We start from the raw sequence: 25,754 nt of genomic DNA, 5'->3' as shown, positions 1-25,754 counted from the left end.
AAAGTAACAAACCCTTAATTTACATTGAAACGACGTATTTCAACATTATACTACACTCTTCGTAAATAATAGACATTCTAACATATATTTATATTTCGAGACACATATATTTAGTTATGTTATGCAACTGACAGTTAGTCACCTTGGTAGTAATAAATTTCAGGCTGCTTAAACATATCACATACAACAACAACAAAAAACTCGACAGACCAAATAAGTAACCGCACAAACAACATATATATATATATATATATATATATATATATATATATATATATATATATATACATCTTAGTGAATTCTTAATGATTCGAAAATCATATTTATCAAGAGTAGCAGGCAGGCATAACCGCGAAATATTATACACTATGTAGCGTAATATTGAATGGATATCGCAAATTAGCTTATAATACTGTAACTTTTATAGTTCAGAATATATAATGGCAAAGATTTAACAGAGTTTTGTAATAAATTAGTGAGCCCACTAAACATGATTATGGAAGATTCATCTCTAGAGCGGTATTGAAACCAAACTGGACGTAATGACCATAACGCTTGGACGGGCCCGAAACGTTACATTCTGATGTCCTCAAGGAATTTTTAAGATGTAAAATATTTCAAAATTGTTTCGTTATGGAGGAAGTGGAAAATAAAAATTAATCATGACCGAACCGTCGTTCATGACTACGGGAGATCAAAACCGGCGATGATGAAATTTTCATCGGCATGCATGTATCTCTACGCCTTATCACCCACAACATCTCATTCAAATCAAAACCAATGCCCGGATGATACCCTGTGGTTCGAAACAATTAGAGAAGCAATTATATGGAATGTCGAAATAAATAGGGGTGGTTGCTAAAACAAAAAAAAATAAATCTTAGAGAAGAAAACAGGAGAATAGGTAGAAAGGAAAACGACAGAAGTATACAGAAGAAAGTAAGATAGAAAACGTAGTCGGATTTCAAAAAAGTTATGACAATCATCGACTTCAAAGTCAAATATATATCTTAATATGCCGAAACAGGTGGCCTACTAAAAATACACGGCCAACTGGGGAAACACTTGTTGCCAAGAAGCAAGTCTGTGTCTTATAAGTAAATACCTCACAAGGGGAACGCCTTGTGATATTTTACTTAGTAACTGTCTTTGGATCAGATCAACAAGGAGACAAGTTACAAGGTGTAAATATAGCCAACCATGTATACAGCATTCCCTTCTGTACGAACCTTCGACGCCGGGGCCACTGCTCTAACATCCACTACTACACTAACATTCACACAACTATATTTAATATGATCTTAACCAGTGGCAAAAAAGAGAATAAGCCGGGCTAATATGTACTATGAGATGTCCTAATCAACTACACTCACTATATTATCATCTATAAATACTCATTTATTTTCATTTATTAATATTTCACTTAATAGAGGTACCTCCTCAGGACACCCAATTCTTAAAAACGCCCAAACCATATGTGCCGCTACAAATAAGTACTTGCGTACTAAAGGAGACTTGTTATAACTCATATTTATATATTCGGTAAGAATAATAGAATAGGGGTTTTAAACTTCAATAGAAGTATCAAACACGGGCCACTGCAATGGAAGTTTGAACGGTTCCAAATTCACTTTTACATATACAGACGACACCATATATTTACAATTTTAAACCTGTTATCCGGGCAAAATATAGTATATACGGGCAAAACTTAAAGCTATTTATTGATTTACATTTCTAACTAGATATTATTCTGCTTTGCGGGTGAAATTACATACTCTTAAAGCAGTACATGGGCACGAGTAGCTTGCTTGTTTGTTTATATTACCTCACATTTACAATCCTACTAATTTCTATGTTGATATATGCATTGCTGTACTAAACGATTCATATTTCAATGCTGTACTCATTCACAGATGTGTAGCTTCTGATAATCAATCAATGGGGTATTCGCAACAAAAGGAAAAAGAAAAGTTTAAAGCTGGAACTATCAACAATTCTGGTCTCCAACGACGGGAGTAGCGTTCTGAATAACAGATTATAGTTAAGATTATACTCAAAGTTCAATTTTATTTGCCATTTGTTTATTTGACGACAGAGAGTATAACAATTTCTAGCAAAGATCATTAATAGTGCACTCTAAATTGTAGCCGTCGAATAATTCAGAATATACGTAAAAAAAACAATTGTTTTTAAGATTGCCTAGCTTCTTAACTATTTCAGTCAACCAAAGACTCGCGTTAGATGGCGCTGTGAGGTGAAAATAAAATTTGCACTATGAATTACACTGTGTACTATACGAACGGCACGTCTTATGTTACAAGATAAATATACTAAGAATCACGACGGATATAATTTATATATATACATGGTTCATTAATTTAATTCCGAAAGAGATGAATGCATACATTGTTGTTAGATAAACAATCTGACATTCACACACACATACTTTATCTACTCACTTCATACTAGAACAAAAAATATAATACATATTATTATTACATAAAATGGAAAATCTACACAGCTATACTAAACATGGATATACTTTTTGATTAAACCCATCTTTGATCGGCTCTAAGGTGCGAAAATGAGGTTAACTAGGACTAGGTGGTCCTTTCTAGTTAAAACTAAAATATCTTACATTTCGAAATATAAAATTCGGTCAATACAAAGGGGTTAAGGAAGATTCTCTTCTGAATGAAGAGGACCTTCCTATCGTTATTCAACCCACCTTACAAATTTAGAAGCTATGCTAATTAAGAATAAATAGGAGTTCCGCTTTGGATTTACTCGGACATATTAGAAATTAATTTGACTAATACATGAACTACATATGCCGCCATGTTTTCCCTAATTTACACATATGGTACACATATACGAAAACTATGTTAAGGACAGGCTATCAGATCTGATTGAATTGTAATGAACGGAAAGAGGAAATTTCGAAACAGGTCTTCAATCTCCAGCTCAGTTTAGAAATCTCTCACAACCGGAAACCAATTCACTAACATCATTAACGAATCCTGTCCAAAGCTATTTATCCTCAAACATGGCGTCTATTATGTAGGACTTTATATATAGCCGGCGCCTCCACCTTGTAAAACTTTGTCCCATATAGGTTATAGGAAGAGCGTTAATATAGAGAGCGTCCGGAATAGACTCCCACTACCGGCTTTTATTATAAAAGCTTCACTATAAAAGTATTTTTACAAAATATTATAAAAGTAATATCTCGAAGTTTGCAAGATTAATTACAGTAGTTTGACCGTATGGTCGCAGACAGGATCTCTACAGAGCCCCGAAGCAGGCAAAGCAGAGTGGAGTTAGGGACCGTATTAGTAGCGTCTTCTCTGGGTGTGCAAGTCGTGTGTTAACGTCCAACGAAAAATGAAGAAAAGAGTATTTTAATTTAATTAAACGGATCGACAGAACTTGGGATTTTTTTTTTAAATTTTCAACGAGACAGAATCAACTGTTGAAGTGGAAAAGAACAGAGGAGTGCTATGCGGTCTCCGTCATGTTTTGAGGAGGCAACTCTGCGAGTAAGTCGTTGGCAACGCTTTGGCTGAATTTTCACTGCTTTAGAAGACTCCAATTGTGCATGCGCTTCGTGTTCCTCACCTCGTGCTTGTGTGATCCAAGGCGTTGGTTAGGAAATCAACGTCTTGAGTTTTCTGCTTCTCTCAAATTTTGCCAAGTCTGTAGATTTGTTTGTGGATGTTCAGATAGTTTATAGCAATACGGAAAACATTTTTTGGGAAGAGAGGGGGTATGATCTATGCACTTTTTTATTGCTAAATATATCATTCAATTCAAAGTTAATGGTGCAATCGACTTCTTCCTAAAATACGTGTACGGAGTACGGTGAAAAGAAACTTCTTTTCTCGATTCAAATTGTGTTGGAAGTGTCAGTTGATACGAAAAAAGCCTGAACGTTAAGCTACAGAACGGTTTTCCATTCTGCCTTTTTATTTCGCTAATTTTCGTTTACTTTGTCGTTAGTGAGTTATCCTCAAGACTTACGGTTTCGGGCCCCTATTAGTGTTTCTAAAGCAGAAATCCAGAGGTTTCTACGCAAAGAAAGACGACTTGACCTGAAATTCACGTAATTGTAAGTAAATAATTCATTGTTTTTGGTTTTCTGTTTCATATTTTGAGGGTATATTTACTTACACTATAATTATTATAAGTAAATGTATTCCTTACGTAATAACATCCTCCTGGATTACTCTTTATAATTTCCGGATTAAATCGTTAGAAGTAAATTGCTATTTATAGGTTGGCGTAAATAGGACATTTTGCAGTGACGATCATGGTTCCTTACTTTCGAAAATTGCGAAAACTTCCAGGTACAGACTATATTCAGGAAATCGATGCGTGGGCAAAGATAGTCACTATTAAATACTCGTATGCTGAATGCGAATGCCACTAAAATAGTTATGCGTAAATTGAGGTAAATTTATCACAATATTTTTGATCAGTAAAAAATGTGGGTGGGCCCATCTTTGCTCCTGGGAAGAGGGGAGTTCCCCCTCTAGTATCGCCTATAGTTCTGAGGGTTAATATATTTTTCCTTTCTTGCCAACGCCCAAACATCCACGTCAGGAGACGCTACTGGACCCTATGCTCCGTAGCAAGTAGAGAGAAGATTATGTGGCCAACACAGCCCCGAAGCAGCTAAGCAGCTGAGGTTGGGATTCCCAGACAGAGCCCCGAAGCAGGCTAAGCTAGGAGATAGGATAGGCGTAGTCCCGAAGCAGAGTAGAGGCCCTGGGGTTAGGTTACTCCTAATCTTCCATGGCAAGCAGTAGGAGGGTCACCAGAAAACTGGTACCGAATTGCCGCTAACCAGCCAATTTATAGAGGTCCTTGGGTGGCGGTGGCGATATTGTCTGCTCCGAAGGAGGGGACAGAAGCCCGTCGTCTGCAGGTGATAGTAGATCCATCTGGTGTGAAATCCTCTTGCTAAACCATGTGGTGGTGTTGTGGTGGTGTTGGTAAACACTGGCGTGTAGAATTGAAATGAAATGAAATTTTGAGTTTTACGTCCCACGGTTATGCCGGTTAGGCTAAAGGAGACGGTGATAATGAGTAATGAATGAAATGGTGGAATGAAGAAAGTGGGAGGAAACGGGAGTACCCCGAGAAAACCCACGCACACGGTGTTTGTCCACCACAAAGTTCACTTGGCGGGAGCAGGGTTTGAACCCGAGACCCCTAGCACCAGAGGTGAACGCTCTACCACTGAGCCCCCGCGGCCCCCGCGTGTAGAATTGTTTATACACAACACCATGTGGGACATTACAATATATATATATATATATATATATATATATATATATATCTTCCTTTTTATTTTTCACGTAAAATCCAATTGTTCAGAACTCCACTCAGCTTCCGAATTGTTTATTTAACTATTTACCTGGTATAGTCTAGCTTCTCTGCGAAATTTGTCAATATTTGTACAGTTGGTAATACAAAGGTGTTGACTCCACGACTCCTGAGGGACAAGACAGTGTAGAGACGCGCCAATTTGCTAAGGTTTGTGAACGTCACATGAACTGTGTTGTAAGATGATTTACATATTTAATTTTTGCGTGAGATTATGAATATTATTTCAAGTTAATTAGGGATTTGCATATAAAGTTTATTGATATTTACATACTTATCAGCGGTAGCATATAACTTTTATTAGTATTTTTATGTATATATATGGTTTATTTTGTCATGTAACTGAATATTAATGAACAACAGGACAGGACTTCAGAGTGAAGCAATGATATTTTGATATTAATGAATATTAACTTCGAAGAAGATGGCAAATTCTATAATTTAGATACGCTAGTTTGCCTGCACAGAGGCAGAGAAAGCCTCACAGAAAAAAAAACTTAAAGAAAGCATGTGTGCTTAAAGGAGCGTTGGACTCCCACGTCGTGGAAGATTTTTGGAATCAATGTAACCATCTTCATAAGGATAGAAAACCTAATAGCTTCAGGTTTTGCTTAGATGGACAGCTAGTCTCATTTCTTAGTGTTATTGTAGGTAGTAGCATACACTATCACTACCGAGACACAGATCCTACCAAGACAATACTTTAAAAATCATAAAATTTTTAGCGTATCGACGTGAGAATGCAGGATACAAAGAGGTGCTAGTTTTTTTAGACACGCCCCTTTCTAGCGGGTTAGACTCTTGAAGCGTCCTTTTGCCAACGGATCACTCTCAGAGAAAGAGAAGTTGACAATTTCAAAATTATTGACGAGTCCACTTGAACTAGAGGGGAAGCTGTCTAGAACGTTGTTTGTAATGGTTCCATGACATCCGCTAGATGTCTCTGTCAAAATATAGTTATCGTCTGCTCCGCCGATATGATTTGAGTAGTAATATGTGTTATGTTATGTAAATAAACTTTCTGGGTGTTCCCGTAGTATTAGACTTATGTAGCTCGATATATATATTTTGTTTTGTAAAATTGGCTTGTACTAATACCAGTTTTAGGCCTAGTTAATGATTATGGAAGGTATTCGGAGAGACTAACACATACCTTAGTTTTTTTTTAATCTAGCCGAGAATGCAATACTGTTGCAAAAGAGAAGCGAACTTCCAATCAGTTATATTATGTTTATTATCATGTGTCAGGCTACTTTAGCCTTGTTTAGGGTCATTTTAATTTGTTTATAATTTGGATAGCTTATTTAATTTGTTTAATTAACTTCATTAATCAACTCAGAAAACACAATCCTTCAATGCATCCGTTTCTGTAATTTACCATATTCAATGTCACGTGTTCAAACAGTTCCTGGTGTCGCCGATAGGTGGCTTCACCTGTCAAGGTGTCTAAGTAAACATGTCAAGTGACGAAGTTTGAACTATGTTGGTGTTTATGTTAATATTGCGTGTAAATACAGCACCGTGTGTGTGTGTGACAGATACTAAACGGAAGCTTGATTATTAAGCTATATAACACACATAGTGACATTCAACGATGCAATTGAAGTGAACTACAAAGTGGAAAAGAACATGAAAAAGTGTAGTATTTTGAGTTTTCTAGGTCACTGGAAGCTCACAGGTGAGGGATGCACCTGCACCCCTATTCGAGTGGAACGGGCTATAGTGGATTGGCCCGACCCAGAAGTTGAAAGAAACAATGAACCGCAGGAGGATATAACATTACTCGGGACAACGAGAGTGGCAGTTCTTCCTACATTTAGCTATGTGTTAGCAATAATAGTGCGTTAAGTACAAAGATATACTTAGTGCGTGTGTGCTTTGAAATGGGCAGCAATAGTGAATTTACCTACGGTATTTCCTCGTTTACTCTGAACTAACATTCTCGTGGTGGAATGGGAGAGTAGGAGATACCACTAATATTTACAGAAGTGTGTTCTTACAAAAAGTCTATAAAAGTGATATAAGACAAAGTGCTACATGTATCACAACTTACTAGTGGGAAGAGACAATGCTTTACCCTATATTTCGTAAAGTGCTTCGCACCAGTAGTAAATTTTGCCATTTTTACGTCACACGCCGGATCACTTGTTTACGCTACTTATAGTACAAACTAAAGCTAGTAGTAGCAATAGTGAAGAAAAACTCAATGCCGGATTCTGTGGGCAATCTTCAATGCTATCTTATAGCATAGTTTATTTAATCATCATTGAATACAAGAACTGAGCCATTTGCTTGTACTAAGTAGGCGGGTTTTTGTGCAAGAGAACGTCAGTGCGTCCGATGATAAGAGTCTAGTGAGAACTTTCGTCAAATAACAAATATATTCTCTAGTTTTATCGCACCAAGGGCTACCCTTTTGAACCGCCACTGATGTTACTGAAATCCAATGGCAGAAGAAGGATGACGGTTGACCGAGCCTAGCAGCACCATAGGAGGGAAAGGAGCATGGTCCCCAACATTGGAAGAAACTCGACCCGGAAGTGCATCCAATAGTGAAACCAGAGACACTTCAAGCAAGAAGAGCGCGGCGCCTTAACTTCAAAAGTGCACGAACGATAACAAATTCAGAGCTCAAAGTGTGATAAAGAAATATTAAAAAGAAATATTTTTTTTTCTTTTTCTTCAGGTCTCATAGCGAGACCGCGCGCGCGAGTGCTCTTGTAATAATATTTTTGTGCATCTGGAATTACGGAAGTGGTGCATTAAAACAGGATTACCACTGGAATGTTGACTTCTTTATTGTTTGCAGTTTGGCCGCAAGGTAATGTGTTACCCTTTTGTCTATCTTGTTTGCTTTTCAGGCCAGAAGCTGGGTCTATCCATGGATCGTAATTACGATGAGCGTATTTTGGGTGTCTTTCGCATACAGGATGGGTGTTAAAACCATAGTAACCTGTAAATCAGAGTTTCATGCATAACAGGAATCTTGTTTATCTTTTTCAAAATTTTAAATTTATTCAATCTAAGACTCTACCGACTGACTAATTTTAGTAAATTAACTTTGTGACAGGAGGTTGCAGTAATTTAACGTAATTATCAGATTAAATATTAAGATTCCTCCCACATTTGCATTTTTGAGTATTAATGATTTTCGTAATTTATTCATAGTATGCAAACACACCTTCCTCCCACTCACAAAGAAATTGGCTGCCGTGCGCGTGGGGCACGACACACACACCATCCTGGATGTATGTTTTGTTTTTAGAAATGTCCCGTGCTAAATTTTGCTTTTAATATTAAATGTGTGGCAAGAGAATTAAAGTAAAGTCTTGTTTTCTCATTCATTTTTCGGTTCAGTAAAGAATGTTGCCACAAGAAATGAAAGATACCCAACGTTTTTACGATATTTAGTGCAAGCCAGACGCGGGTAGCAGTAGATGTGTTTTTTCTTTCAGGTTGTCGCGCTGCCATCCAGAAAGTTTATTATTTATATGTTTATTATTGTTGTGGCATAAGCATTTATTTTATTGAAGTGTGTTACAAAATTTTAAACCTTTTTGGAGGGGAATAACATTTAGCGAATTCAGTTTAGGCATATTAGCGAACCTAGTTGTTTATTTAGAGTTCATAATCACTTAATGGTATTAACGCGGAGACAAGCTAGAGCGATGGAAGGCTTTGTAGGCGACAACATCATTGACGATCAGTTTGCGCAAGTAATAGAATTTCCATCGGAGTCTCAGGACACCGGAAGCGATGCGGTTGGAAATGTAAACACCACTCTCCAGGAAGTAGTTCCACCTGGAGAAGGTACCGGTAGTAATGAGAGGGCTAATGAATCGGAGCAGGTTAGGGAACCGGTTCCTAGCACCTCAGCGCAAGTCACAGCTGTTACTGACCCGTGTCTCGCGTCACTTTTTAGCATGTTGAAAGTAATCTCTGGCAAGTTAGAAAACCAAGAAAAGAAGCAAGAGAGAACATTATTAGAAATTTCAGAAATTTCAGGGAAACAAGAGAAATCACTTTTAGAAATTGCAAACAAGTTAGAGAACCAGGAAAAGAATCACGAAAAGTCACTTTTGGAAATTTCGCACAAATTAGAAAACCAAGAAAAGACGCATGAGAGAGCGTTATCGGAATTAGCAAGTAGGCAGGAGAACGCTAGCAGAACCATGCTAGATAGGTTAGAGGCTGTTCAAGAGCAGATCACTGCCAGTTTCCGGCATGAGATGCTCCAAAATGTGACAGAGCTAGAGGCAAGGATCGATTCCTCAGCGGAAGCTCTGGAATCCAAGATAGCAGCATCCTGCCAAGAATTAAAGTCGTCAGTTGAGGCAACCGAGAATAAAATTAGTGAACTAGAGGCTCACACTGAAAACAGGATAGGCGAGATATCTGAGGTCCTTGGTTCGGATCTCGCGCAAGTCTCTCGGGATGTCAACCATTTACGTGGTGACATGGAGAGAGTGGGGGAAAATGTAGCCGCCGTTTCTACTGAAATAGATAGAGTAAAAGCAACAGTAGATAGTTCAGTGGGCCATTTACAATCCAAGTTGCGTAGAGCAGAACTGAGATGGGAGGAACAGCTGGAACTGTTAAAGGAGTCGGTGCGAGAAAATGGTTCCAGCTGTCAAAACACAGCCTCTGTCTCACATGAGAGAATCGAAACGCCGGTCGCTGGACCGAGCCATGCGGGACAGTTCCCTGAGCTTCCCAGGCGTGAGAACTCAGACGAGCAGGCTGCCCCTCCCCCTCAAAACATCAATAACGTCAGCAGTAGCAATAGTAGTGTGGCGAATTGCCAAGTAGCGTCGGCCTTAGGGCTATTACATCGAGATCTGTCCCTTCCTGTTTTTACAGGAGGCGAATCAGAAATACAGGCCCATAATTTTCTAGTAGAGCTAGATAATTACTTCGACTTAACGGGTGTACCAGAAGAGAGACGGCTGGCATTCTCCTCCCACTGCTTCCGTGGCATCTCACGTCAGTGGATGCAGGTGACGTTAAAGAAATGCTCTAATTACCAAGATCTCGTTAGACATTTCAAGAACGCCTATCTCAGCGAGGAAAAACTTGCTAATCTCCGCGCCTCCATTTTGACGTCACGTTTTGAGACACGGGGAAATAAGAAACCGACGGAATACTTGTTGGAGTTACTGCATACCAACAGTATTCTCGACCCCCCATTACCTCCCCAGGTACTTTTGCGTGTTCTTCCAAGTCAATTGCCATTCTCCATCTATAGATGTATTGTGTCATCTAAACCTCGATCTATAGATGAATTGTTGAACATTGTTGGTGAGCTTCAGTCCACTTACCAGCCACCAAGTAACAACAACAATAGGAGGGGAATAAACACACTGACAGTAGAGGAAGAAGAAGAAGAAACTGGACGATCTTCCCCTCCCCCACGAAACAGTAGGCCGAGTAACCCCACCAGAGACAGGAGGTTCCACAGGGACAATGGGCCTTATTACAATAGGGGTTCACGTAGAGGCAACGGAAATAGAAATAGCAATAATAATGGCAATTGGCGTTCGAGAAATTCCAGTGGTCAGGAGCGTGACACTGGAGATTCTCGAACGAGAAATCAGGGCAATCGAGGACAACGGCGTGGAAGGAACAGGGGTCGTGGCCACGCACAAACTCGCAATAACAATAGCAATAGTGACTATGCGGCGGAGGTTAATGAGCTCCGAGTTCATAACGAAAGGACTGAACAGTCCTCGAGACAAGTCTCGTCTCGTGGGAATTCACGTGCGAACAGCCCTGGAACTAGTCAACGCCACTGAGAACTGTCCGCATGTTCTCAGAGCGGTGACTTGAATACTGGCGTACTGAATATTCAGGATCAACCGGCGAAATTTATTTCTGAGGATATGCGTAATTGTGTTAATGAATGTAATAATGTTTTAGAAGAAGAAAAAGAAGAAAATTGTGAGACACTTGTAAAGACTTTAGACACACTTGAGAATGGGGATTGTGAAACTTGTAGACGTATAATTAGCACGACACATTTCGATCGTGAAGGAAATAACGACATTCGTCATCCCGAAATTATGCTATTACAGAGAAATGGGGACAAAATTAAAATAAACAAAAAGTTGTTTGACGAGACGAATGCGATGTTTAGAGACCTTTTAGACAGTTCGACCGAAAAGCTACCCAATAACAATTTGGTAACACTTCCTGAGGTAGAAGTAGGTCTATTTAATAGCAAAATTCTGGCATTATTGGACAGTGGCGCGAGCATCTCGGCTATCTCATTGCAATGTTGGGAAGAAATACGTATGCGAGACCCCCCACCAGCGTTCATTAAATCAGCGAACATTAGAGTCAGTTCAGCGTTCGGTCGCGCCGTGGCGTCGATCATCGGCCAAGTATTGTTAGAACTCGTGATTGCAGAAAAGGAGTACTATACTTCAGCAATAGTAGTGAAAGGGCTGAACCGTGAACTCATTTTGGGTTCACAGTTCTTTGTAGAAAGTAGAGCGATCCTAGATTATGAGAGAAACGTCCTTTTGCTTAACCACCCCCACCATATAGAAGTTTCTTTTCGAGACATCGAAATAGAGGAAGAAGACCTTTTCATAAGAAAATTATCCTGGGAATTCGAAGAGGATGTGGTTGATTGTGAGAATCCCACACTTAGTAGTATGTGCGCGTCGAGGAGAGGACCGCTGACTACACCGCAGTTCGAGCGAGCGTCAGCAGGTGGAGGCCACCAGCAAGAGTTGGCTACCCTGCGCAGCCAGTTGGACGATGGGAAGTTCCCAACTGCAGCCGAACTTGCAAATGTTGTTTACTCGCCACAGGAATGGGCGAAGGTTCGAACCCAGGCTACACCCGACGATATCAAAGATCATGTCGAAAAGTATACGGATTTGAGTGGGGAGGAAAAGCAAAAGTTGTACGACGTGCTCTACAAACATCGACGCATATTTGACGAGAAGCCCGGTACCATTAGGGATTACCAGCATTCCATTGAGGTGACCGATGATCGACCCATAAAGACAAGGATGTATCTTTACGCTCCTCGAGCCAGAGCTGCTTTGGAGAATACCTTTAGTCGATGGATGACGTGGGGATTCGTACAGAAGAATACCACTTCGTTTAAGAGTCCGCTTGTTGAGTGCAAGAGAAGCACGGATCATTGCGCAAACTTATTAGAAACAATTAGCCAGTAATAATTAAGTTTCCTACACGATAGTATAACGTAGAAAAGATGAAGAAATCATTTAAAAGCTCGAAGCCGTGGTGTGCTTCGCTAGTGTGGGTGCCTCTCAACCACTAGGGTTGATGAGTAAAGAAAGTGTCAAGAAAGTATAGTGGGAAATTAAATCATTGTAGACTCTCACGAATGAATATCAAGAACGCATTTTCGTCGGTTATGAGCAAAGTTCAGTACGCAGTATTCGAAATAGCATTGCCGTAAAACAAAGAATGATCCTGAGACTAGAGAAGTATTGATGAAGAGAAACGTGTTTCACCTGAAGAAATACGTGCAGCGTGAAGACACGCCTCCTCAGGACCCAGCTGACCTGATGACGTAGGAGAGGCAGGAGGTAAACACGGCACGTCATACAGGATGGAGAGCTGAAGAAAAAAGATACACTCCCAGACGCACCTCCCTACGTCTGGCTTTCAAGAGAGTTGTTGCGCGGAGTGTAATACTACAGATGAATAAAGATATAACATAGAGAGATGAATTTTGTATAGAATAATGAATATAAAGTGATTATGAGATGTTAGGGATTAATTTTATTTGTTATTAGTATGTAGTTCACTATCTTATTATTGTTAGGATATATTAATGTATTTAGGGAAATCTTGTGTAAAGTTTAGGATATACGGAATATGTATGTGATTTACGTAAAGTATATTGGTACCTCTTCTGAGAAAATGCAACGATTAAGCGATTAACGGTTGCATTTCCTTAGGAGGGGAATAATGTGAACGTCACATGAACTGTGTTGTAAGATGATTTACATATTTAATTTTTGCGTGAGATTATGAATATTATTTCAAGTTAATTAGGGATTTGCATATAAAGTTTATTGATATTTACATACTTATCAGCGGTAGCATATAACTTTTATTAGTATTTTTATGTATATATATGGTTTATTTTGTCATGTAACTGAATATTAATGAACAACAGGACAGGACTTCAGAGTGAAGCAATGATATTTTGATATTAATGAATATTAACTTCGAAGAAGATGGCAAATTCTATAATTTAGATACGCTAGTTTGCCTGCACAGAGGCAGAGAAAGCCTCACAGAAAAAAAAACTTAAAGAAAGCATGTGTGCTTAAAGGAGCGTTGGACTCCCACGTCGTGGAAGATTTTTGGAATCAATGTAACCATCTTCATAAGGATAGAAAACCTAATAGCTTCAGGTTTTGCTTAGATGGACAGCTAGTCTCATTTCTTAGTGTTATTGTAGGTAGTAGCATACACTATCACTACCGAGACACAGATCCTACCAAGACAATACTTTAAAAATCATAAAATTTTTAGCGTATCGACGTGAGAATGCAGGATACAAAGAGGTGCTAGTTTTTTTAGACACGCCCCTTTCTAGCGGGTTAGACTCTTGAAGCGTCCTTTTGCCAACGGATCACTCTCAGAGAAAGAGAAGTTGACAATTTCAAAATTATTGACGAGTCCACTTGAACTAGAGGGGAAGCTGTCTAGAACGTTGTTTGTAATGGTTCCATGACATCCGCTAGATGTCTCTGTCAAAATATAGTTATCGTCTGCTCCGCCGATATGATTTGAGTAGTAATATGTGTTATGTTATGTAAATAAACTTTCTGGGTGTTCCCGTAGTATTAGACTTATGTAGCTCGATATATATATTTTGTTTTGTAAAATTGGCTTGTACTAATACCAGTTTTAGGCCTAGTTAATGATTATGGAAGGTATTCGGAGAGACTAACACATACCTTAGTTTTTTTTTTAATCTAGCCGAGAATGCAATACTGTTGCAAAAGAGAAGCGAACTTCCAATCAGTTATATTATGTTTATTATCATGTGTCAGGCTACTTTAGCCTTGTTTAGGGTCATTTTAATTTGTTTATAATTTGGATAGCTTATTTAATTTGTTTAATTAACTTCATTAATCAACTCAGAAAACACAATCCTTCAATGCATCCGTTTCTGTAATTTACCATATTCAATGTCACGTGTTCAAACAGTTCCTGGTGTCGCCGATAGGTGGCTTCACCTGTCAAGGTGTCTAAGTAAACATGTCAAGTGACGAAGTTTGAACTATGTTGGTGTTTATGTTAATATTGCGTGTAAATACAGCACCGTGTGTGTGTGTGACAGATACTAAACGGAAGCTTGATTATTAAGCTATATAACACACATAGTGACATTCAACGATGCAATTGAAGTGAACTACAAAGTGGAAAAGAACATGAAAAAGTGTAGTATTTTGAGTTTTCTAGGTCACTGGAAGCTCACAGGTGAGGGATGCACCTGCACCCCTATTCGAGTGGAACGGGCTATAGTGGATTGGCCCGACCCAGAAGTTGAAAGAAACAATGAACCGCAGGAGGATATAACATTACTCGGGACAACGAGAGTGGCAGTTCTTCCTACATTTAGCTATGTGTTAGCAATAATAGTGCGTTAAGTACAAAGATATACTTAGTGCGTGTGTGCTTTGAAATGGGCAGCAATAGTGAATTTACCTACGGTATTTCCTCGTTTACTCTGAACTAACATTCTCGTGGTGGAATGGGAGAGTAGGAGATACCACTAATATTTACAGAAGTGTGTTCTTACAAAAAGTCTATAAAAGTGATATAAGACAAAGTGCTACATGTATCACAACTTACTAGTGGGAAGAGACAATGCTTTACCCTATATTTCGTAAAGTGCTTCGCACCAGTAGTAAATTTTGCCATTTTTACGTCACACGCCGGATCACTTGTTTACGCTACTTATAGTACAAACTAAAGCTAGTAGTAGCAATAGTGAAGAAAAACTCAATGCCGGATTCTGTGGGCAATCTTCAATGCTATCTTATAGCATAGTTTATTTAATCATCATTGAATACAAGAACTGAGCCATTTGCTTGTACTAAGTAGGCGGGTTTTTGTGCAAGAGAACGTCAGTGCGTCCGATGATAAGAGTCTAGTGAGAACTTTCGTCAAATAACAAATATATTCTCTAGTTTTATCGCACCAAGGGCTACCCTTTTGAACCGCCACTGATGTTACTGAAATCCAATGGCAGAAGAAGGATGACGGTTGACCGAGCCTAGCAGCACCATAGGAGGGAAAGGAGCATGGTCCCCAACATTGGAAGAAACTCGACCCGGAAGTGCATCCAATAGTGAAACCAGAGACACTTCAAGCAAGAAGAGCGCGGCGCCTTAACTTCAAAAGTGCACGAACGATAACAAATTCAGAGCTCAAAGTGTGATAAAGAAATATTAAAAAGAAATATTTTTTTCTTTTTCTTCAGGTCTCATAGCGAGACCGCGCGCGCGAGTGCTCTTGTAATAATATTTTTGTGCATCTGGAATTACGGAAGTGGTGCATTAAAACAGGATTACCACTGGAATGTTGACTTCTTTATTGTTTGCAGTTTGGCCGCAAGGTAATGTGTTACCCTTTTGTCTATCTTGTTTGCTTTTCAGGCCAGAAGCTGGGTCTATCCATGGATCGTAATTACGATGAGCGTATTTTGGGTGTCTTTCGCATACAGGATGGGTGTTAAAACCATAGTAACCTGTAAATCAGAGTTTCATGCATAACAGGAATCTTGTTTATCTTTTTCAAAATTTTAAATTTATTCAATCTAAGACTCTACCGACTGACTAATTTTAGTAAATTAACTTTGTGACAGGAGGTTGCAGTAATTTAACGTAATTATCAGATTAAATATTAAGATTCCTCCCACATTTGCATTTTTGAGTATTAATGATTTTCGTAATTTATTCATAGTATGCAAACACACCTTCCTCCCACTCACAGGTTGCATCTAGTTCCCAGTCACAACACGGGAATTTCGCACGGCGGGATTATAAATGAATAAAAAATTGTAAAAACAGGATAAAAACAGATTTTTGGCAGGATATGGGCATCTCATCGGGACGAAGGGGTCGTAAATGTCCTACCAGATTTCGGATTGGTGGAAAATTCAGAAAATTATATCCAAATACTGACATATAAATTACATTGGAATAATAATGCATATTTTATAATTATCCAAATAAGATGCCCATACACGAAAAATTACGGGGGGAAAATGATATATAAACATAAGAAACTATTTCCCGGAACCTACATGCTTAGTTATTCTGAAACTTCTAAATTAATTCTACTCGGACGAAAACAAAACGGATTTACCATGTAAACTGAAAAAGTTATACAGTAAAACACGATCATACCTACTATTGTTATATATTGTGGTTCAAAATTATTCGGACCAGAATAAAAGAACTGATCTACCTATGTTGTAACTGAAGGTACTGCAAATTATGGATGCGTCAAATTATCAAATCATTTTTTCGATAAAGCGGATACTTTCAAATATCTAGGATCCATATTAACAGACCAAAATCAAATCCACGAACAAATTAAATGTTGACTGTATTCGTGTTATTACTCACTAGGGATGATTCCATACCGGGAGCAACTACCTGGGTAAAACTTATATATCATCTGAAAGCTCTTTTCATGAGAAGTACGAAACCGTTTTCAAATCACGGGCAAACCCGCAACCTGACCTTATAAAGGGCCAATTTGTTGGTGTTTGCCCTATATTGTATTGCAAGTTCGACAAAAGTAAAAATAAATGTTACGATGCATCACGCGTAATTGACTGAGCCGCTTATGCTCCTGTTTTGGCATTGCTAGAATGTGACTCGGGCAAGGGTTTGATAATATCACTTTGCACCCAGACGTACTCATTTTGGTCAGTGTTGCCAACGAATTGCAAATACAATGTGGCAGATGGTTTCTCTACCATTGGATGTATATCCATGTAACGTGGCATAAGCATCATTCGTCACTAGAGAAAATATACTGTGGACGTATTCCTCTCTCAAGGACCCCTGTTTGTCAGTGTTGCGAACCAATTGTAAAAATGAGAAGGTGTAAAACAGGTTCCATACGCTAAGACGTTTATACACCAAGCTTGGCAGAAGTATCCCACAACACCATAGCAAAAAGTGTGACCATCTCCCAACCATTCTAGGTTGTCAGTGTCATCAACCAAGTGTAAACGTCACAATATTGCAAATGGCGTGCGTGCCACTGAACGAATATAAAACAAATGTGATATAAGCAGCATTGGACAATGGAAAACGTAGTATGAGTGTCCCCGTCTCACAAGTAGCCCCAGTAAGCACTATTGCTAACCAATGCGAGCATTCAAGACTTTTGCATGAAGTCTGCTGCATTGGTGGACATAATTACACTGTGACCCATGCGTGGTTACCAAAGTGATGTTATCAAACCCTTGCCCGAGTCACATTCTAGCAATGAACCAAAACGGGATATAATAGGCTCAGTCGCTTACGCGTGAATGCACCGTAAGATTCAGTTTTAATTCTGTCAAATATGTCATTCATAGGGCCACAAACATCAACAAACTGGCCCCTTATAGGGTCAGTTCCCGGGTTTGCCCGTGATTTGAAAACGGTTTTGTATTTCTCATGGCAAGAGCTTTCAGACTATATATAGATTTTATCCAGGTACTTGGGCCCGGTATGGAATCATCCCTAGTCAGTTCAAAATCTCTTATAGTCGCGAATTCTGTCGACGAATTTGAAGCTCAAAATATATAGAACGTTAATCTTGCCTGTTGTTCTGTATTGTTGCGAAACATAGTCACTTACTTTAAGGGAAGAACGCAAACTGAAAATATTTGAGACTACAATCCTAAGACGAATATTCGGACAGAAGAGCAACGACAGTCGAAAATGGCGGAAACTTCATAACGAGGAACTGCATAATTTACACCCTTTACCAAACATTGGTAGAGTCATCAAATCTAGGAGGCTCAGGTGGGCAGGTCATGTAGCCTACTTTCTTTCATTCACAAAGAAAGTAGGGACGCTTTCAAAGTTTTGACTGGAAATCCAACGGGAAACGTCCATTAGGAAGACATACATGCAGATGGAAGAACAATATTAAGACGAATCTCACAGAAATAGGAATACAAAATAGAAACTGAATTCAGTTGGGTAAGGACAGAAGTCATTGGAGAGGTTCTATGAACGCGGCATTGAATCTCCGGGTTCTATAGGCCATACAGTTAGTTCTTCTACGGTAAAAAAAAAAGTGAAATATAACGGAAATTTAGAAGGTTTATATTTTGTCTGTATGTAGATAAATAAAACAGAGCACAACTGATACGTATGCACTGATGGCATATCCTGGCGATACAACTACTTGATGGAGAAATCATCCCAATAAATTCCTTTGGAAGCATTTCATGTGCCAATGGAATAAAATAATCACTGGTAGTGAGTCTTTGAAAATAACGAAATTCGTTGGGTTAAGTTCTGACTCTTTTAGCCACTACTCTACTATTTCTAACATGTTATTATCACCCTCGTTTACCTTCATTTTTGATATTTCCGCGCAAACAGCAGCTTGTGTGTGTCTCTTAACTCTTCTCATTTTCATACCTTCATTCTGACCACCGTGATTAATCCGGTTGGGTAGAAAACCGTGATTATCTAAACAAACTAAGCAAACTTATCACCATCAAACGCTGAACATGTATTTCAAACTTTGACCGTTTCCAATTTTGAAAACGCTCATGCGTACACTATAAGTCATTACTCGATACCTGTATATACATCGTCATTAGCAAATAGTGTATAATAATTTTCTTTAAGTAATAAGTAAAAACTTGTAACTCTCATTGAAAATATTGGATTGCGAGCTGAGCGAGCACGAAAATTTTTAACAAATATATTTCTTTGCAATATGACAATAATATTGATTTAATAGGGCGCCAATTCTTTTAGGGCGCCGCATTGTTTACTCTTTTCTGGTATCATTTCTTTCTTCTCGCTCGTTCGGCGCCCCCTTGCTATCAGCGTCCGGGGCGACCTCCCCGCTCGTTCCCCCTTAGCTATGGCTCTCGGTGGGATCAAGTCGGGGGTAAGAGCGCCGGGATTTACATTATTTTTAAAAGAGTAAGATCACATCAGTCATTTCTTTGGTAAACAAGTACATACAGTTTTTATGAAGAAAGTATACAAATATTATTTCGAGTTACATTTTTTAAAATGTTTATAGGAAGGAGCGAATATGAACTTTCTGGTGTGATATATATATGTGTAAGAGGAAAACGAAATAAAATATTTCAGTTTAACGTCCCACGATTATGCCTTTTAGGCTAAGGGATAGAGATGATTACAGTGGCGGATCCAAGGGGGAGGGGCGATGTGGGTGATACCCCCCAAGAAGAGGAAACTTTCTTATTTTATATATATATAACCCATCCAAGAGTTCGGACCTTTTAAAGGTTGCCCTAATTAGCAGTATTCCAACCAACCGCCCCCCCCCCAGAAGTCCGTCCTGGATCCTCCTCTGGATGATTAACGCAAGTGAATGATGATAGAAGAATTGATGGAATCACATTGTGGGAGGAAACGGGACTACTCAGAGAAAACCCACGGACACGATGTTCTCCACCTGAAATTTCTTGGCCGGGAATCGAACCAAGGGCCCTACGCACCAGACCCTACGCACCTAAGCACTCTACCACTGACTCATCGTGCTTCTCGGCTGCGTGTATAAGTGGAGTGAATAAGTGCGAGGGATAAATGCTGGTGGAATTTCATGCATTAAACCAAGACTAGAAACAATTACGTTTCATTGCAAACCAATCCAATGATAAATGATGCAAAACGGACAGACTTTGCAGTAGTGAGATTGACTAATGACTTACATTCATTAATATTGTGCATATTTGAGTCTAAATATATATCAAGTCAACGAAAATCCATTTATAAAGGTACAGTTATATGTTAATCATATTCAGAGCAAGTCCGTATACACGAATTTGCAATTTTACGAAATCGGATCCTCCATGCAGGCTATTTTTTTTTTTTTTTTAATCTGTCAATTGAAATCCTCTTGCCATAGCTAGCTGCTTTTAAACCCGAAGGTCAACGTGAACTTTTCCCTCCCTTCACTCATGTTCGAGCTAAAATTAATGTAAAAAATATTCCCGCTTCATGCATATGAAAACAGTCTTGTGAGGCTTTTGGATCAAGTTAGATAAAGGCTTTCCTGCCAATATGAAAAGAACAAGGATAAAAAAATCTGTGAAAGTTTGTGAAAAAAGTTGCCAAATCAATTTCGAATACACGATCTCATCCCTAAAGCCAAATAGTGTTAATTACATATTCTCATTCTCTCCCAACTTTTCTTCCCTCTAACAAGCATATATATTTTAAATGTAAAAGCCATATTTCTATCCAACTTTGATATAGTGTACAACCATCAATGAAAGAAAATACCTTACATTATATATAAACTACAGGGTGGTACAAAAGTTTATAAACAACTAACTTCTGTCACAACGTTACAAAGGATGTATTAAAATGTGTAATACACGACTGAAAGAGTATCCATAATGGATATTTTGTTGGCAGGAAATGTGAAAGAAAAGCCAAGCAATCCTGTGACATACACATGTAAAGCACATGTTACAAAAACCTCGTCTCATTATAATAAATTCTCAAAATACGTAATGGCAACTCAGTAATTTAATTTTTAACCATACGCAAATGTGAACGAAAAAGACTGCAGACTGCAGAAGTAAGAATGAAGACAACCAATTTCTTTTCAAGATAATCGAAATGGATGAATTTTGGACAAGATCATAAGAATCTGTGTTGAAAACGCAGCCCTCAGAGTGGATACACCCAGGAACACCGCATAGGCAGAAGTTTTTAAGCAGAATCCTTCTCCCAGACGATTGATGGTGAGTGTGGCATACAACACAAGGGGAGTACTTGTTTGTCACTTCATTCCTCATGACAGCACAGTCACATCAAACGTTTACAAAGACTTCCTGAAGCATCTACGACATCTACGTGACGTTAGGGAGAAGCGTCCACATCTACTGCATAAGCAATCATTCTGCACGATAATGCAAACAAAAGAAAAATAAAAAAGAAAAGAAAGAAAACTTAAGGCAGTTTGTATACGGAACCTACTGCGCCAATGAGGATGTGAAGAGTTGTAGCCTCCAGTGTATTCACTGGATTTGTCAACCATATGATTTTGACCTCATCCCCAAGGTGAAGAAACCACTGTGGTAGACGATATGCGACACACCGGGACAATGAAAATGCTGTGTGCCAACAGATCAACAGCTTCAGGAATGGTGCAGCGGATAGTGCTGCCGATGGTATTCGACGACTTCCACATGGTGGACAACGTGGGAGATTACGTTGAGGGTTTATCATAATCAGACAAGATTTTGTGACATGTAAGTTAATACATGTGTTATATCACAGAGCTATCTGATTTTTCTGTTACGTTTCCTATCACCAAAATATCCATTATGGATACTCTTTCAGTTGTATATAAACACATTTCTAATACATCCTTCGATTGTCAAAATATTACAGGTTTCCGTGACTTACTCCGCAACCGCAAATCATCAGACTTTTCATTATGACACTGAAAAACCAACTCTACACATTATACTTTATGTGATGTTGCCCAAAATTACGATTAACTTAAAATCTTTATTTTATTTTATTTTATTTATTTATTTTTGTTTAATACTGTCCAAAGATGATACATATTTCAATCGGCATCACCAGCTATGTAGACAAACGCTCAACATGGCAATTTTGCACTGTAACAAACTACGTTGGAGCAGAGACATAGAATTCCAAACCATTCCTCACTTCATAGTTTTCACAGTCCAATCAGGGTACTCGTTTGTGATATTTTAGACTTCGTTTTAACCCTTTGACTACCAACGGAACACATGTGTCCCATGCGAATAATTCAAACATAGTTAGGATTTAAAAAAAAATTCTTAAAAAAATACATGTTGTTCTCCCATCGGTTTAGATGTAACTAGGAGACTGTTTAGTTTCCAAAACTGTGTACAGATGTCAGGAATATCCCACATTAAAGGAGTCGTACATGTACATATAAAAGAATATTCATATTTAAAAGATTGGTAGTTGAAGGGTTAATAGCCAAAATGCCAAAACATCCATTGGGCTGGCATCAAGGCTTTCTACAGAAATCTCGTGAGAAAGAATAACAGGATTTCCTGTTTGTGTTCTATCTCATGGCCGATATGGCTGGCTTCCCACATGATTCACATTGATTCCTTACTAACAGGGGTGTTTTTTCCAGTAGATCGAGATCATAATGTCTTGCTGGAAGTAGGTAGCATCTACTGTCATATATTTGGCCAATTTCAGGTTCCTAATTTCCCTTCTTAACGGTACCTGCCGACAATCACGATTCCCTGTAGGAAACTTTCTTGGAACTGAAGGCAACATCGATACATTGCTTTCCAGAGGTGCCCAGTGGCGGATCTAGAAGGTAAAAACTGGGGGGGGGGGGCAGCCAGAACCCAGACTATGATAGATATACAATAGGTTTACTATAAACTTTTAAAAATATATAAATAATAGCATAAATTATTTTTGTCAGTCAAAAAACTGAGGGAGTCTAGATCCTGGCCCTGGCCTAGATCTACCACTGGAGGTGCCATGACATGTAATTGTCACTGACCTTTAAAATGTTTGTCATCCGTGTTGATTTTGTAACTCGTAGCCAAGAAATGCATAACTAATAAGTATTTTAATTCCTGTTTATCATCTTTACCTTTGTAAAGTATAACAATTTGTAGCTTCTACCGATAAAGTAAGACATTGTTTATAACTATTTTGGTTTCTCATTTTTGAATAATAATAATAATAATAATAATAATAATAATAATAATAATAATAATAATAATAATAATAATAATAATAATAATAATAATAATTATTATTATTATTATTATTATTATTATTATTATTATTATTATTATTATTATTATTATTATTATTATTATTATTTTAGAGATCACCATTTTTGCAAGTTCATCAACTTGTAACTTCTAGAAAGCAAGAAAGACTTTTCAAACAATATTTCTGCAAATAATAATTGTTATTTTTATGATATTCTTGCACATTCCACAAATTGTAGCTTGCACATATCAAGGAACACATATCTAATAACAATTTGTCAGATTCCAGATTTCAATCACCACCTTTGTACATTCTATACAATTTCTACCTTTCACAAAACCGAGAAATACGTACAAAACAAAAGAAACCCCAATAAATTCTAACAATTTTCAGCTTCTGACATATTCAGGAAAAACAACAAATAACGGTTTTAAATCATACTTACAGACAACTGAATGCGATCCCATACTTCTCTGTATTGTAGATCTTCAACTGTTATGTCTTTAGCAACTGAGAACATTAACTTCTTTACGCTTATTTTGTATGATTCCAGGTTACGAACAATAATGAAGCTAAGCAAAATTTGCGCCAATAGTGTGATAGCCACTGTATACGAGAACTGCGGAAAAGTACAAGAAATTATATTATTACGTTATTTCGTTATTTACAGTAGAATTTATAAAATATTATGAGTATATAATAGTTGTTAAATTTCTAGAACAAGCAATAAACATGACTTTGGTTGCTAATTTTTTCAATTTCATTCCAACGAAAATGTACTGTACAAAGTCAATTCAATAAATAACCGGAAAAGTTGTATACAAAATACAAAACTTCGACAAAGTTTGTGCTTCTTTGTTATTTTTTGCTAGTGTCCTAGAACTATTATCAGATGGGTGTCGTACGTCTGACTCGCGAACGGTATACTGGGAATCATCGAAATAAGATGGCGGCACCCTTACAGGTTTGCACCAATTTGGAGCAGCGTAGTGTCCCTAACCCCCCTCCCCAGACGCACACACATTTCTTAACATCAGTACGTCATGAACAATATGGTGGGCTGATCCGATACCAATGTTCATCTTTGCTGCAATATCACTCACCGTAATACGTCTGTTTTCCCGTATTAACTTATCAACTCTCGCAGTGTTGTTCTCCGTGACTGCGTAGACAGAGCGTGCTGCGTGTGGCGAATCTTCAACACTTGTTACACCTAGTTTCAACTTATTTGTCCACCCGTACACTTGCGTTCGACTGAAATAACTTTCACCATATTGCACTGCCACCTGACGGTGAATTTTGATTGGTTTCAACTTTTCAGCTAACTGAAATCTAATAATTACTCCGTTGCTCCACGTTGTTGCAAACCTGAAAGAGTGCAGGCATCTTGTTTCACTGATTCCCAGCATCCCGTTTGCGAGGCAGGCGTGCCAGATCCATCTGATAATAGTTGTAGGATACCACTAAAAATAATAAACAAGTACATCTTTTTCGAAGTTTGGAATTTTTAGACAACTTTCTCCGCTTATTTATTGAGTGGATTTTGTAATTTTGATAGACGAATAACAAACTTGACTTGGGAATCAAACTCAGGCTACTGTGCTCGAACATTGAAATGTGCAACTAGGACTAAATTTAAAAGGATTATTTAGAAAATGAAATGAAATGAAATCTTTGAGTTTTACATCCCACGGTTATGCCGGTTAGGCTAAAGGAGACAGTGAAGATGAATGAATTGGTGGAATGTAGTAAGTGGAAGGAAACGGGAGAACCCCGAGAAAACCTACGAATACGGTGTTTGTCCATCACAAAGTCCACACGGCGAGAGCTGGGATCGAACCAGGAGCACCGAAGATGAACGCTCTACCACTGAGCCACCGCGCCCCTAAGGATTATTTAGATAGTTAAGTAATTTTGTTGCGTGAACTATAGAAATGAACGACTGACATGGTAAGTAACAGGTTCTTACGTTATCCTTTTTTTTAGTTCCTTTAATCTAACTTCTTTCTAGTGTTTTCCACGAGACGTGAATTTTTTTTTGTGTCGCCTCGAAAATCAGAAGCCGAGGCTCGCATTAAATTTTAAATTCGAGACAACAGGAGAAGTTTCATGAGCCTCAGAGGCAACGTTAGTTCATGTTCCCAAGTCTTATATCTCAAAGCACACGGTTTTAGTATTTCATGATTCATTGTGTAAAACTATAAATAGATAAAGTGATTGTACAAACACAATAAGGACCGCTTAATTAATGTTAAAAGATATGTTTGACGGTACACAATATACTCCAATAAAGAATATGCCTTAAATTGTGACAGCGCAGAGCGGTGAGAACAGCAGGTAATTGCCCACCCTGGATTTTTCGAAAAAAAAAAATAAAAATAAATC

At 38.2% G+C, this 25,754-nt stretch overlaps 1 protein-coding gene across 1 annotated transcript in view; it reads right to left on the bottom strand.

The window, feature by feature from the left end:
* The window catches only part of LOC145676155 (23 kDa integral membrane protein-like), a 116,109-nt gene that overhangs the window by 45,148 nt on the left and 45,207 nt on the right, over positions 1–25,754 (bottom strand). The window contains exon 3 of the mRNA XM_081747058.1: positions 23,815–23,988. Coding sequence (XP_081603184.1) covers positions 23,815–23,988 — 174 coding nt within the window. The remainder of the gene's footprint in view (positions 1–23,814; positions 23,989–25,754) is intronic.

The sequence above is a fragment of the Thermobia domestica genome, chromosome 18, assembly GCF_964235325.1.
Source record: "Thermobia domestica chromosome 18, izTheDome1.hap1.1, whole genome shotgun sequence".
Classification (NCBI taxonomy): Eukaryota; Metazoa; Arthropoda; class Insecta; order Zygentoma; family Lepismatidae; genus Thermobia; species Thermobia domestica.
Note: the sequence above shows the minus strand (reverse complement) of the source record. Positions and strands in the feature narration are given on the sequence as shown.